The 15,481-nt window shown below is 67.5% G+C and overlaps 2 protein-coding genes across 2 annotated transcripts; one reads left to right on the forward strand and one right to left on the reverse strand.

The window, feature by feature from the left end:
• Positions 1 to 1,977: 1,977 nt before the first annotated feature.
• TINAGL1 (tubulointerstitial nephritis antigen like 1) lies at positions 1,978 to 10,178 on the forward strand. Its single transcript, XM_074926037.1, has 12 exons — positions 1,978 to 2,049; positions 2,648 to 2,979; positions 3,758 to 3,821; positions 5,640 to 5,732; positions 5,828 to 5,942; positions 6,871 to 6,994; positions 7,108 to 7,258; positions 7,505 to 7,688; positions 7,975 to 8,020; positions 8,485 to 8,608; positions 9,038 to 9,083; positions 9,234 to 10,178. The coding sequence occupies exons 2-12, from the start codon at positions 2,679 to 2,681 to the stop codon at positions 9,372 to 9,374; spliced, it is 1,389 nt and encodes a 462-aa protein (XP_074782138.1). The 5' UTR covers positions 1,978 to 2,049; positions 2,648 to 2,678; the 3' UTR covers positions 9,375 to 10,178.
• A 1,498-nt stretch (positions 10,179 to 11,676) lies between these two features.
• Positions 11,677 to 15,091, reverse strand: PEF1 (penta-EF-hand domain containing 1). Its single transcript, XM_074926038.1, has 5 exons — positions 15,047 to 15,091; positions 14,710 to 14,914; positions 14,015 to 14,170; positions 13,352 to 13,495; positions 11,677 to 12,589 (listed from the first exon to the last, which is right to left on the reverse strand). The coding sequence occupies exons 1-5, from the start codon at positions 15,065 to 15,067 to the stop codon at positions 12,360 to 12,362; spliced, it is 756 nt and encodes a 251-aa protein (XP_074782139.1). The 5' UTR covers positions 15,068 to 15,091; the 3' UTR covers positions 11,677 to 12,359.
• Between the last annotated feature and the right edge of the window lie 390 nt (positions 15,092 to 15,481).

The following is a 15,481-nucleotide window of genomic DNA, read 5'->3' on the forward strand; positions in this document are numbered from 1 at the left end:
ACACCGAGCGCCTGGCATGTGGGGTGCGATCCCTGGGGAGCCTCGGCCACCCCCTGGCACAGCGCGTGTCCGGCTGGCGGGCAGCCCCGGTGTTGCTTTGAAGCAGCGGCTTTGAGGGGGGGCCAAGCCACGGCAGCACCCAAAAAGCCCCACGTGAGCAGCCGAGTGGCTTCCCCGGGTGGGTTTGGAGGGGGGCATCTCCCCAACAGCAGGGGGGGTTTTCCCCCTGCCATGGGGTTGGGTATCGCCGGGGGTGCCCACCCTGCACCCCACAGGGATGGCAGCGCTGTGCAGAGGGGGCAGCTCGGCAGAGCCCGTGCGTGTCCCTGCTGCTCCGGGGGGGCACCCAGGGATCAACCCACCCAAATCTGGTTTTTTTCCACAGCTCTGTGTGGGGCCTGGTGCTGGGCAGGGCAAGCGTGTGCCAGCCCATGGCACTCAGCTCAGCTTCCTGCGGCCACGTGAGCCCAAGGTGCCCCGGCTGGACTTTGCCCCCCCCTCCACCTCGTCTCCTCCACGTGTGTGAGAGGCTGCGGGGGACAGGCCTGGCTGGGGACGGGGCGGGGGGGACACGCTCTGGGGGAGATGGCAGCGTCAGAGGGAGACGCAGCGAGCTGTGACCCTGCAGCGCCGGCTCGCTGCGTCCCGCGGAGAGCGACGCTTGGCACGCCGAGCACGGCCGCAGGAAGGGGTGAGGGGGGGCTCGGAAACACTTGGCCTGTTGCCGCTCCCGCCTCCACACACGAGCCCTTATCGGCTAGAGGGCAACTACGGGAAGGGGAAGAAGGGGCCAGCACCCCAGGGCATCCTCAGCCGCTGGCAGGAGCACAAGGACGGGGAGGGGGAGCAGAAGCTCCTTTTTGCCAGTGGCTTTGCTTTGTCCCCGGAGGGTCTTGGGGAATTTGTGACTCACTCTGGATTCCTGTCAGTCCAGTCACGGAGAAAGTACACGAGGTTGGAGACAGTCGGACTCCGGGTCGGACCCAGTTCCTTCCTGAGGCGCTCAGCAGCCCTCCAGCTCGGCCCAAGGCCGCGCTTGCAGGAAAAGGCCTTTCTGTGAGCGCTGGCCGAGCGGCCGGGCGGGGGTCCCAGCGGATGCGGCTCTTGCAGGACCCTCGTCCGGGCACCCAGCGCACCCTGGGGTCCGGGGGAGCGGGCAGCCCTCATGCCTAGCGGGGTGCGGTGCTCCTCGGGGTGCAAGCACACCCTGACCAGCCACAGCATCCTCCCCACCGGGAGCCAGGAGCCCCCCCAGGACTGCCCCAGCTCTCCCGTGGCCACCCGGGGAGCCCCGCTCCCCCCCTCCCGCCGCCCTCGGTGCCTCCCGTCCTGGCTGCCGTGAGGCATCTTCGAGGAATCCCTTGGCAGCGGCCAGGAGATGCTCCTCGGGGGCCGGAGACGGGCAGGGGTGGGTGACCGGAGCCCTGCAGCCAGCACGGGGGGAACTGGAGCCTGGGGGGTGCCCAAGACCCCCCCTCCCTGGGTCCTGAGCACCCGCAGGCCACTGGCAGTGGGGACACGGGGCTGGCTCCAGGTGACACCGACTCCGCGCCCGGGGCTGTGACGGGATGTCCCTGTCTTGCTTCCACCCAGCTGCCCACACTGCAGGTGGGGTGTTGGAAAGGGGGGAGCCATGCAGCCCCCCCCTACTCCCCCCCACACCCTGCCCCGGGCGGCGGAGGGAACCCTCTGGGTGGAGCAGGGGGTGCTGGCGGGGCTGCCGAGACACCCCCTCAGTCTGAGAGAGGGGGGAGTAGGAACCGGGGATACCCCCGCGGAGTTAGGGGAGGGGGGGCGGGGGGCTGCCGCCGGTGACCGCGGGCGGGGGGCGTCGGGGCCGCGGTTCTCCCACCCGCCCCGACGGGACCCCCGGGCTCGACCCCAGCCCCGCTCGGCCCCGCTCCGCCCGGGGAGGGGCAGCGCGGCCCGGCCGGATCGCGGCTGCCCCCGGCGCCTCCCCGTGCCCCCCCCCCGGCCGGGGCGCGGCTATAAGGAGCGGCGGGGCCGGGGGAGGCGCTCGGCGGCGGCGCGGAGCGGCGGGCGCGGCAGGTACGGGGCAGGGAGGGACGGGACGGGACGGGACGGGACGGGACGGGACGGGAGGGGGGGTCGTGCCCCGCGAATTCCCCGAGGTTCACCCGACCGGCCCCCCCACCCCTCCCCCGGAGTCCCCAGCACCCCCACCGCGACCCCGCGGGCTGAGACCGGAGAACTCATCGCACTGTCCACGCCTCGGCGGCGGCGGGGAGCCAGGACAGGGGCCGGGGCTGGGATGGGGACCTGGGCAGCCCCCCCGGCTGACCCTGGTGGGGGGCCCATCCCACCGGGGCTTTGCTTTCGGAGCAGGGGTTAAGGTGTGGGTGGGCACGGGGCCCCTCGGCCGCCTGGGGAGCAGGAACCGAGCAGGGAGCCGGGGTTTTGGGGCATCGCGCTGCGGGTCCCCGGAGCCAGGGTGGTCTTAAGGGGAGTTAAAAAATCTGAAGATTTTGAGCGTCCTGGGGGAGGGCGGGGTGGGGGCTCGGTGGGCAGCACACTGGGTGCTGGTCAGGGTGGGCGATCCAGAGGGAGAGGGCTGGTGTAGGGTGCCCTGTGCCCACAGGCCCCCTCCCCGGCTGCCCCCCACCCGCTCCCTGCCCTCCCTCTGCAGCGGCTGCAGGTCTGGGGACATCGCCGGTGACATGCGGCTGCTGCGGGCCCTGCTCTGCCTCGGGCTGCTGGCCGAGGCCACCCTGGCTTCCCGGGTGCGCACGCGGCGGGAACTGGCCCCCGGCTTGTACGAGCACGGGGTCTACGACGCCGGCGGGTCCTACTGCCAGCGAGGGGACGTGTGCTGCCACGGCCGCGACGATGGCTGCACGGTGCCCTACCACGACACCCTCTGCTACTGTGACCTCTTCTGCAACCGCACCGTCTCCGACTGCTGTCCTGACTTCTGGGAGTACTGCCTGGGCATCCCGGCCCCCTTCCCCAAAGCCCCAGGTGAGGTGACACCCCCCCTGCTTCCCCCAAACCCAGCTGGGTGAGGGTCTCTGGGTGCCAGGGGCCAGCCCTGGGTGCCCCACGTGCTGCGTGGTGAGGCTGGTGCCCCTCGGGGTAGTGGGCGCAGCGGGATGTGGCACCCCACGGCCCTGCCCTCGCTGCAGAGCCGCTGCAGAGCGGCGGAAACTTGTACAAAGCTGCCAGGCTGGGGTTGGGCTCCCAAAAACGGGGCTGGGAGCCACCCGTGGCCCTGCAGCCCATCCCCTGTGCCTTCCCACGGGTACCTGTGGGGCAAAGCAAGGGCACGGGGGGACTCCATCCAGGCTTCCCAGGTCATGTCTGGGGCAAGCGGATGCTGGCCCCGATTTAACCCGCCTGGCAGCTGGGACGGGCAGGGCGGACGGGGGCGAGAGGGGGGCACGGGCAGCCCCCGCCGCGCAGCACAAGGCTCTCTAAGAAGTCCCTGCAGAGCGGAGCCAGCTCCCGGGTACAAGTGGCCCCTTTATCCCTGTCCCGCCGGGCTGTGCAGGCGAGGCTGGCTCTGCTCCGCAGCCCCACGGTTAACCCTCCCCGCGCTGGGCCAGCCCCGCTCCCACCCTGCACCGTGGGGCGCGAGCTGGTCCCCAGCCCAGGTCTGGCGGTGCCGAGATGCAGCCAGGCTTTAAGGATGGAGCTTATTTTCCCCTCAATATTTCCACCCCCCGGAGCTATGAAGGTGCTGGCAGGACCTCCCGATGCAGCCGGGTGCTCACGGGGGTTCTTCCCCTCTCCCATCCAGGTTGTGCCCGCGCCGGCCGCCGCTACCCCACCGGAGCCACGTACCGGGAGAACTGCAACCTGTGGTGAGTGCCTCAGCGCATCCCGGTGCCATGCGGGCACCGCCGGCACGCTGCCCGCCTGGAGAAAAGGCATCACGGGGCCTGCGAGCACCAGGGCTGCCCTCAGCTGGCTCGGTGGGAGCACAAGGCCCGAGCTGGGTGGCGGGAGCCGGTGCCAAATGCCTTTGCTCTGGCATATTCAGAGCGGAGAGCCCGGGGGCCTTGAGCCGCTCCCAAGTTTCGGCGCCTGCCTTTGTGGGAGCCGCTCGCTCCGCCGGGTGAGCGCGTGGCCGGGCTGCCGACGCGGGCTCGGAGTTGCCGGGGGTTTTTGCTGGCCACGCTAGTCCAAGCCCAGCTTGCCCAAGCCTGACGGGGCACGTCTGCAGCTGGCAGCCGTGGTGGCTCCGTGCCAGGCGGCCCGAGTCCGGCCCCGCTGCCGGCTCTGGGTGCGAGCAGCCCGTCTGCGCCGTGTGCCAGGAGCTCGCTGTTTGCATTAGCGAGCAGCGCGGGGTTTATCTGGAAACGGCTGCGGTGGTATTAATGGCATCCCGGAGGTGGGGGATAAGGGAACCTGCGGGCACAGATCTGCCCGTAGACAAGGAGCAAACGCGGCAGGGCTGGCTGCCTCGCAGCGATGCGGCAGATAAGGGAAATCAAAAGCTCCGTCTGGGGCGTGTGCGAGGGCATGAGCACGCGTGTGTGCATGCGTGTGCGGGCATGTGAGCTGAAGGTGAAACGCCAGTCTGAGCCCTCCCCAAAGCCCCGATGACGCCCAGAATTTCTCTGGGACCGTGGCACGGGGGCAAAGGGGAAGGTCAAGGTCCCAGAGCTGCGTACTTGGAAGAGTGGTCCCTGCTGCTGGGAAAACATCCCCTTTTCCCAACAGCGCGGGCCCTCGGGGCTGAAGCTCCTCTTCTGCCAAAACCTTCGTCCCCCCCCCCTTTCCTCGGCGCCTAGAGAGCTGCAGTTTCTGCAGCGCTTCACCCCAGACCTTGTCCCTGCAGACACCCGCAGGGGCCGGGGGGGTTGGCAAGGGACAGGTGGAATGACTGGGTGGAACAGAGGGGGGCTGCTGCGGGCACCCCCCCGAGGTGCCCCCATGAGAGTCGCCCGGGAGGTGACAGCCAGCCACGGGGTCCCCAGCGCAGCACCGGGAGCGCTCGGGGCTGGGGAGGGGGCAAGTGCCAGGGGGTGCAGGTGCCACCGGCAGGATGGGGCCCGGCTGGCGGGACACGGCTTCGGCCTCGCAGGGCTCCTTAAAAGGGAAGAGTGTGGCGGGAGCTCAGCCGGCGGGCAGGAGGGAGCATGCCGAGCATTGCTGGCTGCGCGGGGGGAGCACAGCCCAGGGCTCCCCAGGGGCATCCGAACCCGGCACAAACACACACCCCCCCCCCCCCATCCTCTGCCCCGGGTCTCAGCTCTCGGCTAACCCGGCCAGAGCGGCTTGTCCCGGGTTGGGGGGACACACAGAGGCAGCTCCCAATCCCCTCCCCGGGCTGGCGGCCAAGCCCTGCTCTGATGTCTGCAGGCCTGGCTGCTTTTCAGCTGATTTTCTGTCCCATGCTCTGTCTGCCCTCCGGACTCCTGCAGAGGGGACCGGGACCGGTGGGGGGGGACACACACAGCCCCCAGGGCCACGCAGCGGGTTGCCCACCAGCTCCTGTCCCGGCATCACCCCATCCCGGGGTGCTGAGCAGCCGTACGACCCCCAGACCCCGGTGCAGAAGCAGCCCCAGCCCATCACAGCAGCAGGTCGCTGGTTTGGGAGGGGCAGCACCCCCCGGGGTCCCCCCAGCCAGCCCAGGGCCGCTGTCCCTCCCCAGCTGACTGTCCCCTCTGCAGCACCTGCGGCCCCGGCGGGACGTGGCAGTGCGAGGATCACGCCTGCTTGATGGACGGGGAGCTGATCGACGCCGTCAACAGGGGCAATTACGGGTAAGGACCGGGCAGCAGGAGGATGGGGAAGGGACCCTTCACTCGGTTGGTGCTTTTCGGGGCACCCCTGACCCCTGCCCCCTCCTCCCACACAGCTGGAGAGCCGCCAACTACAGCCAGTTTTGGGGCATGAAGCTGGAGGATGGGGTCCGGTACCGCCTGGGCACCTTCCGACCCTCTCCCACCGTCATGAACATGAACGAGATGCACGTGAGTTGCCACGGCCGCGAGGGGAAACTGAGGCACGCCGAGGGTGAACCCTGCCTGTCCCACGGCTTGTCCCAACGCTTCACCATCCCCTCGGCTGGTGATGTCCCCGCAGTGTCCCCGGCCCCGGGAAGGGGCTCTGCAGCCGGGGGGGAGTCAGGGAAGGGGCCGTGCCGGGTGGGTGCCACGGACAGCCCTTGTGTTTGGAGACAGCAGCTCAGCAAATTCCCCCTGACAATCCCCGGCTGCCAGTGTTGTTTTTTCCCCCTCTCCTCCGTGCTGCTTTCCCATCGGAAAGCCGGCCCCACAGCTGCTGAGTCGGCAGAGCCGGCTGCGCCAGCGCTTTGCGAGAGGGGTGCCTCCACCTGCCCCCAGGCTGCACCCGAAACCCCCCCCTGCTTTGGGGTGGGCAGCGGCCGGGGGTCCCATGGGCGCTGGCGGGGAGCGGGCGGCGGGCGGTGCACGCCCAGCGCTGTGGCCTTGACTCCCGGCGAGGTTTAATTTTAGAGGCGCTTCCTGTGCTGGGTGTTGTGGCCGCGTCCTCCCCAGGAAGGCTGAACTGTGCATGGCCACGGCGGGGGCACTGTTGTGTGTGTCCCCCCCCTGTCCCCCCCAAAGCGGAAAGGCTGGGCAAGAGCTGGCCAGAGGCCACAGTGAGAGTCTCGAGACACCCAGGGCCGTGCACTTGGGGTCCCCCGCCGGGCCCTTGGTGCTGTGGCTGCATAAGGAGCTGCTGGGGCTGAGGAGCCCAAATTTAGGGCGAGTTGAGGGATCCGGCTCCTCTGGGAGAAGGGGGCACCCGAATCGGGGTCACACTCTGCCAGGGGTATGGGCATCCCCAACCTGGGGGGGCCCTGCAGTGGGAGCTGCTGGGGATGGGCTGCTGCGAGGTGGGGGGCGGTTGTTCTTGAGCCCCCCTCTGCCTCCGCAGATGAGCATGGACTCCAACGAGGTGCTGCCCCGCCACTTCGACGCAGCCGCAAAGTGGCCCGGGATGATCCACGAGCCCCTGGACCAGGGCAACTGCGCCGGTTCCTGGGCCTTTTCCACGGCGGGTGAGAGGGGACGGAGCGGGAGGGGGTGACGGGTGGGGACGGGGACTAAACCTGCTGCTGTGGGGCTGGGAAGCGGGGCAGGACCCGTTCCCTGACCCCCTGCTCGCTCCCAGCCGTCGCCTCCGACCGTATCTCCATCCACTCCATGGGGCACATGACACCCGCCCTGTCACCCCAAAACCTCCTGTCGTGTGACACCCGCAACCAGAGGGGCTGCAGCGGGGGCCGGCTGGACGGCGCCTGGTGGTACCTCCGCAGGCGAGGGTGAGCAGGGACCTTCAGGATGGGATGGGGGGGACAGAGGCTGCCCCGCTGCGGGGGTGGGATAAGGGGGAGAGCTCGGGGTGCCCTGTGCATGTCCTGTCCCCAGGGCTGTCCCTTGGGCAGGCAGGGACAGAGGGCTGCTAGCCCAGGTGGGATGGCGAGTGGGGTCTGGGGATGGCGATCGGGGTGGGGATGGACCCGTGTGGGTGGCTCTGCCCCTCCTCATGTCCTTGTCCCCCGGCTCAGGGTGGTGACGGATGAGTGCTACCCCTTCACTAGCCAAGAGAGCCAGCCGGCGGCCCAGCCCTGCATGATGCACAGCCGCTCCACGGGTCGGGGCAAGCGGCAGGCGACGGCCCGTTGCCCCAACGCCCAGACCCGCGCCAACGAGATCTACCAGTCCACCCCTGCCTACCGCCTCTCCTCCAGCGTGAGTGCCCGTGGGCCAGGGCCAGGCGGGGCTGGGCCACCGGCGTGGGCGAAGCAGGAGCCGCTTGGCGTGGGGAGCGGGAAGGGGCTTGGCTCGGGGTGGTTTGCTGGGGAAAGCCAAGTTGGGAGAGGAAGCCGGGAAAAACCCATTGCGTAGCCCCCGGGGGAGCTGCTCCTCCAGCCGGCATCTCCCCAACACCCCGAAACAGCCTCTACCTGCATCCCCGCGGGTGGGGGGGCAGTGCCGGGGGTCCCGGCCCCGGTACCACCCGGTCCTGTGCTTGCAGGAGAAGGAGATCATGAAGGAGCTGCTGGAGAACGGCCCCGTGCAAGGTAGGGAGCGGGTGTGGGCCCCCCGTCCTCGCGGCCCGAAGCTGGGCGCTGCAGCGGCCAGGGGAGGGGGGGACGAGGTGGGTGGGGGACCAGGACCCCCCACTTCGGCTGCTCTCCCCGGTTAATGTTCAGCCACGTGCCCAGGCAGGGCCGTGCTCTCGCCGGCCTCAGGGTGCCCGTCACGCTGCCCACACCAGCGAGCGCTTGTTGCTCATTAACTCCGGAGATTTAATCTCAGCAGTGGGGTTTGGTTTACTTTATTTTTTTAATTTTAATCCTCCTCTGAATCTTGTCACATCACCCGGGGGAGGATCCAGCTGCTACACTCCCTCCTCCCGGGCAATGCTCCGTGTGCCCCTGTGCCCGTATCCTTCACGCTGGGGGACGCGGAGCCCCGGGGGGGGGGTGGGGGTGGTGGTGCTCAGCACCCTGGTGTCCCCAGACCCTCTCCCCCCTGCCCGCAGCCATCCTGGAGGTGCATGAGGATTTCTTCATGTACAAGAGCGGGATCTATCGACACACGCCGGTGGCCGAGGGGAAGGGGCCGAAGCACCAGAGACACGGGACCCACTCGGTCAAAATCACCGGGTAGGTGGGGGGTGGCGGGGGGGGAGCCCCGCTCTGGGTGGGAGAAGCCTCCTCCTCCAGGGAGGAAAGGTGTTCCCTTCCTCGGGGAGGGAAGGAGGGTGCAGGGAGCTGTGTGGGGGTTCTTGTTCCAGCGCTGTGGCCACAAGTGACACGAGTGCGCAGTGCTCAGCCCCCACAGAGGGAGGCGGGTTGGAGATGCAGAGCCCGAGGAGGGGAGCGGGGCCGGCTGCCCTGTGCTGGCGGCTTCCTTCCTCCTCCCCAGGGCTAAATATACCTGCCTGTGTTTTGGGAACGGATGTAAATACCTCGGCCTGACCCTCAGGGAGGTGCCGAGGCCGGGAAACAAGGGGGGTCAACACAGCACCCCACTATCCTGGTGCCCCAGGACACCCCACCCGCCCTACTCACAGCCCTGCCCTTCCAATGCAGGTGGGGAGAGGAGCAGCTGCCTGATGGCCAGATCCAGAAATACTGGGTGAGTGTCGGCGGGTGTCACGAGTTTGCTGGGGCTCAGTCAGTGGGGTGGGGGTGTGCAGCTTTCCCATGCTCAGATGGGGTTCAGCTTGGGGATTGAGGGGCAGGGGAGTGGAATTTGGCTGAGCCGTGTCCTGTGTCCCCTCCGCAGACCGCGGCCAACTCCTGGGGCACGGCGTGGGGCGAGGGCGGCCATTTCCGCATCGCCCGCGGCGTCAACGAGTGCGAGGTGGAGACCTTCGTGGTGGGCGTCTGGGGCCGCGTCAGCATGGAGGACATGCCCCACAAGTGACCCCCCCTTCAGCCCCGCACCCCCTCCATCCTCTCCTGGGGGCACCCAGGGGGTCGGACACCCCCCCGCCCCAATCCCTTCCCTTCCCTGCAGGGCTGGGCAGGGGGATGGGACTGTCCCCTGGGCCCCCCGTCCCCAGGGGCTGCGTGTCCCCGCTGTGCTGACACGGCAGCTGGGTGCAGTGGTGCATGTGGCTTTTGGGGTGGGGGGGGTGCCCCTGGGTGGTGGTGGGGTCTGCTCTTGCGTCCTGTGGGATTTACCCACTAATCCCCCCGCCCCGGGCTCGGCTGGGCTTTGGTGGCGGCCAGGGGGGTCTTCAAAGGCAGCCGGCCCCCCCCCGCCCCGCCCTGGCTGGCGGCTTCACCACCCTCCTCCCACTGCAGCGGGACCCCCTGAGGCTCCTGCACCCCGTATCTGCACACGCTACCCCCCCCCAGCTCCCCCCGCCTTGGGCACACCTGGAGCCGGGGGATTAAAATAACCCAGTGGTGCCCAGAGTGGGGGTTCACCCGTGTCTTGGGGGTCAGGATGGGGTCCCCCCACCCTGTCCCTGTCCCTATGGTGCTATAGCCCCTGCCCACCCCCCCCCACCCCCCCCTTGGGGATTGCAGGGATGGGGCTGGGGGGGGGCACAGCCCCGCAGTGCCCCCGTCCCGGTGGGGCCACAACTGGGGACCACACAGCAGCACAGCCCCAGGCCCCCCTGTCCCTTCCAACCCCCCCCGGGGCTGTACTTTTAAGATGGTTTTTTTGGTGTATTTATTTTGCTTTTTATTATTTGTAAATAAACTTTCTGAAGCCTCAGTGCCCCGGGGGGGGGGGGTGGTTTGCCTTCCCCAACCCCAGTCAGGGTAGGGGGGGAGGTGGCCCTGCTGTCCCTTCTCTGACCTGTCCCTGGGGGGGGGACCTAGCTGTGGCCCCCGGAAGGGCTGCGGGCTGAGATAAAGCCCCGCTCATTGTGCACCTTCCGGCCCCGCTGGCTCCCGGTGACCGTGGCCAGCGGCCAGCACTGGATCTGCCACGGGCATGTGCAGCCACACAGGCCACCAGAGCTGGCACTGTGGCTAGGAGTGCCACCACGGCCACCCCACAGCCAGGAGTGCCACCAGAGTCACCCCATGGCCAGGAGTGCCACCACACAGCCAGGAGTGCCACATGTGGCCAGGAATGCCACCGTGGCCAGGAGTGCCACCACAGCCGCCACATGGCCAGGAGTGCCACATGTGGCCCGGAATGCCACCGTGGCCACCCCATAGCCACCACACAGCCAGGAGTGCCACATGTGGCCAGGAATGCCACCGTGGCCACCCCATAGCCACCACACAGCCAGGAATGCCACATGTGGCCAGGAGTGCCACCAGATTAACCCCACGGCCAGGAATGCCACCATGGCCACCATGGCCGGGAGTCCCACCGCAGCGGGCTCACAGGAGCGGTGGGGAAGCTGAGCAGGCCCGTGGTGCGGAGTGCTGATATTCCTTTTTAAAAAATTATTTATTCTTTGCGTTTCCTCTCTTTCTTTCGCCCCCACCCGGGGCGGGTACGCGCAGGCTGGAGTTGGGTGCCACCTCGTGGAACCAGCCTGCACCTGCGTGCGCTGGGTGACAGCAGGCACCGTGACAGTGACAGCTCCTGTGCGGGTGACAGCGTCAGGGCAGGAGGGTGACAGCCCGCAGAGACAGTGACAGCCACCATGCGGGTGACAGCGTCAGGGCAGGAGGGTGACAGCCCGCACAGGCAGCGACAGCCTCTACGTGGGTGACAGCGTGGGGTCAGAAGGGGCGACAGCCCGCTGACAGTGACAGCCACTGTGTGGGTGACAGTGTGAGTTCATGAGGGGTGACAGCCTGCACAGACAGTGACAGCCACTGCACGGGTGACAGCGTCCAGGCAGGAGGGTGACAGCCCGCACAGGCAGCGACAGCCACTGCGTGGGTGACAGGGTGGGGTCAGGAGGGGTGACAGCCCACAGACAGCGACAGCAACAGCCACTGTGCGGGTGATTTAGAGTAGCAACGAGTCTCAAAAAGCACCTGAGTGTTCTCATCGGGGCCAATTAAAGGATAATCACCCAGCCATCGTCTGAAAACCTTCACCTGTACCTCAGCAGGACACCCCAGCACCTTCTTTTCTGCAAGAAACGTGGAAGAATTAACTTCAGGAAAGCAGCTGGGAGCAGCACCCAGGGGATGTGTCCCCTCCCTGCACCCAGAGCTGCCACTGGCAGCCCCCGTTGCGGGGGGGGGACAGGGGGCAGAGCAGCATCCCCACGAGCCGCTCAGCAAACACAAACCACTCAGCACCCAGTGCACGTTGCCTTTTATTCAAAAGCTGTAAAAATAAGCTCTAAACCGTTTCTGAGTTTGGCTTGGGCAGACGAATCAAAACAGATGTTGGCAACAATTGGGGGGTGTCGATGATCCTGCGTGTGACAGCAGCGACATCGAGCAGCCCGGAGCGAAACGGGGCTCAGAGCCCCCAGAAAGCCAAGGTGCTCCTGGCAAGGAAGGGCTGTTGGTGACACCGGGACGAGCTCTGCCACCGCTTGTGCCCTTCCTGCTGCTTTTTAAACAGAGAGTCCCCAAAAATGTGCCGAGACAGGGACGTTCCACCGCAGATGTCCTGCCACGCAGAGGGACAGCGTGGAGGAGGGGGGGGGGGGGGGTGTTTAAGCACATTTTTGTGTCTGGCAACGGAAAAATCTAAGCGCTCCCAGGGCAACGTGGCACAGGTTACTGGTTTGGCTGCCCCACTCCGCGGCACGGCCCCAGAACCAGGCTCCAATTTGGCGTAGAGGCACCCACTGCCACCGAGTGGGGATGAGGGATCGACATCGGGAGGGTCCCAGTGCTCCTCAGGTGGAGCAGGCTGGAAAACCGGCCCGGGGGAAGCAGCTTGCTCTTTGGAGGGGTTCAGCCACAGCCCAGCGTGAGGATGAGGATGGCTGCTGCTCCTGGAGAGTCCCCGGCCGGCTCGCAGCCCTCGTCACATCATGCGAGTCACCACCATGGTGAGGAAGTCCTCGTAGCTCAGCCGCACGTTGCCCACCAGCCCCGTGTCCTTCTCGCGGAAGGCGTCGGTCGTGCTCTGCAGCTGCATGCAGATCTGGATGAAGCGGTCGAGCTGGATGCTGGGGTTGGAGGATCGCGGGGCGTAGCGGGCCAGCAGCAGCTGGCTAAACTGGGGGCTCAGGTTATAGCCCATCTGGGAGAAAGCTGGGAGGCAAGAAACACTCGGATTAAACCTTCTCAACAGGAGGGAGAGCAACCATGCCCTCCATCCCGTGTGCTCCGCAGTGTTCACTTCCAACAACAGGTTTATTGACCCAAGGCCCCAGCGCCAGGCCCCGAGGGAATGGCCTCAAGCTGCCCAGGGCAGGGTCAGGCTGGCTCTGAGGAAGGATTTCTGTGCAGAAGGGGCTGTTGGGCATTGGAATGGGCTGCCCAGGGCAGGGGGGAGTCCCCGGGATCCCTGGGGGGGTTGAAGAGTCGGGCTGAGCCAGCGCTGAAGGATCTGGGGCAGTTGGGAACGGTCAGGGGGAGGGTCATGGTTGGGCTGGAGGAGCTTCAGGGGCTTTTCCAACCCGGATGAGTCTGGGATTCTGTGACGGGTATGCTTGGGCAGGGCTCTCCAGAGAGAAGAACCCAACCAAGGCAGGAATTTCAAACATTTTTCCCCTCCATCAGACGCACACACACCCAAGAGCTCCTTCCAGAAAACAGGCTTTAGCCACATGCCATTTGGGGTGGGGTGGGGGGGGGGCATTTTGGGTTTCCTTCAGGAAAGAAGTTCATGCCACAGCCGGTTTAGCCAGCCTGGCGTGCCCCAGGGAGCTCAGAGACACCCAGCCCTGCTGCAGGGACGGTGCCAGGAGTCGTCACCAGGCCAGGCTGGAAATAAAAACACCAAGCAGAGCCAGACAGCAGTCCCCAGGGAGCTCGGTAAGGGCCAGGTTGGTGTCTCTGCCCCTCGCCCACCTTGCTGGAGCTCATTGAAGCTGATGGAGCCTGACTGGTCCCTGTCATACTGTTGGAAAAGGTTTTTCCACTGCTGGATGAAGCGCAGCAAGGCTGAGAAGCCGTACACGTCTATGCGTCCTGACCTGGTCTTATCGAACATGTCTGGGGAAGAAAAAACAAAGCGCAGGAGCAGGGCAGTGACACGCTGCAGAGCGCTCGGGATCTGTGCCACGGCTTCCTGCTCTGGCCCCAAAAGCCCTCCCTCAGCAGGACTGCGACCAGCCGGGCCCTCCCAATCCCCGAGAGGCTGGGAGGAAACGGCACCAAACCTCGATGCCAGGGCAAGCAGGGGAACGGGGTGACTCTCCTCGCTCCTGGAGCTCTCCCTCCCTTTCCTCCCCGCTCTCTGGGAGCAGGGGCTCGCTCAGCCTCACGCAGAGCTGCGTTCCCTTTCCCAAGCAGCATTTTGGGCCCCCGACTCGCGTCCTCCACCAAAAGGACGCCCAGAGCTGCTCGGTTGGCCCAGCTCTCGCTCCAGAGAGCGCTCACAGGGCAGCGCTCGGGTAATGATGCCCAGGCAACAGGGGAGCACAGGCTGGGCTGGGCTTCACCCTGCCTGAGGTTCGTCTCGAACAGACCAGAATAAAAAGCAGCAGGAGAGCAAGGAGAGCCCAGACTCACTTATCATCAGCAGGCAGGTCTCATCGTTGAACGTTGACCAGTTGGAGTTGACCAGCGCCTGCTTCAGCTCCTTCACGGAGATGTACCCGCTGCAATCCGCATCCACCGCCTGGAACCAGGAAAAGGCCTCCGGGTCCACGCCGGGGGGGGCATTCCCTGTGCGGGGAGAGGCCGTCAGCAGCTGGGAGGCTGCTGGCGGGTCCGTCCAACACCCGGGGGTGGCTCAGGGAGAAGCAGCCAACACCCGGGGGTGGCAGCGCTTCCGCGCTGAGCAGCGTTTTACAGCTGCGTGATCCCGGGAAAACAGGCTGGGAAGGCGCGAGGCTGGCGGCGGGGACTGGGCGGTAAATCAGACCCCTCGCTGCCGCCCCGCCAACCTGGCGGTGCCGGGAGACGGACGCGCGGCTCTGAAGTTTTACTGAAGTTTTACTGAAGTTTTACTGAAGTTTTACGCCGTGGCCTCTTCGGCGCTTCCCTCGGCAGGATTTTAAAATAATAAACCGGGACCTTGCGGGCGCGTCCACCCGGGGAACTCAGCTGAGGAGGGCGAGGGGCGCGGAGCCACCCGCCCCCGGCACGGAGCGGGACTGGGCTGGGGGATACCCACCCCCTGAGCCCGCACCTCTGTCCCGGGACACACGGGGAGCCGGGTACCGGCCGCGGGAGGGAGCCCTCAGACCCGCGGCCTCACTCACCTCCGGGAGCCGCCCCGCCGTAGGGCCCCGGCTGGGGGCCGCCGTAGGGGCCGCTGCCAGGTTGTCCGTAGGGCCCTCCGGGCGCGGCGCCGCCTCCGTAGGGCCCCCCGGGCGGGGGCTGGCCGTAGGGAGCCCCACCGTAGGGAGCCCCGCCGTAGGGGCCGGCCGGGGCCGCGCCGGGGGCCTGTCCTGCGCCGGGGAAGCCCTGGGGAGGGGGCAGAGCCCGCTGTGCGGCCGGACCCGGCTCCCGCGCCGCCCCGCGCCGCCCCCCTCACCCCGGTCCCCGGCCCGGCCCGGCCCCGCCGCTGCCCCCGGCCCGGCCCCGCCGCGGCCCCACCTGCCCCGGATACGCCGCCATGACACCGCTACCGGCCCCTGCAGGCCCCGGTGACGTCACTGGAGATGCACGCTCCTATTGGCTGCGAATCGCGGTCCCGCGGAGGACACGCCCCCTCCGGGGTCAGCGGGGCGGGGCGAGAGGAAGCGGGGAGGGGGCGCGGACGGAGCGGCCTTAAAGCGGCAACGACCCCTGAGAGGGGGTGGGGCCCACTGCGTCCCCGAAGGATGCCCCCAGGGAGCGGGGTCGGGATCTCCCGGGATCAGGACTGGGATCTCCCCCGGGATCAGGACTGGGATCAGGCTGGGATCTCCCCAAGGATCAGGGCTGGGATCTACCCGGGATCAGGGCTGGGATCAAGGCTGGGATCTCCCCAGGATCAGGGCTGGGATCTACCCGGGACCAGGACTGGGATCTCTCCAAGATCAGGGCTGG

Source organism: Athene noctua, chromosome 24, assembly GCF_965140245.1.
Source record: "Athene noctua chromosome 24, bAthNoc1.hap1.1, whole genome shotgun sequence".
Lineage (NCBI taxonomy): Eukaryota > Metazoa > Chordata > Aves > Strigiformes > Strigidae > Athene > Athene noctua.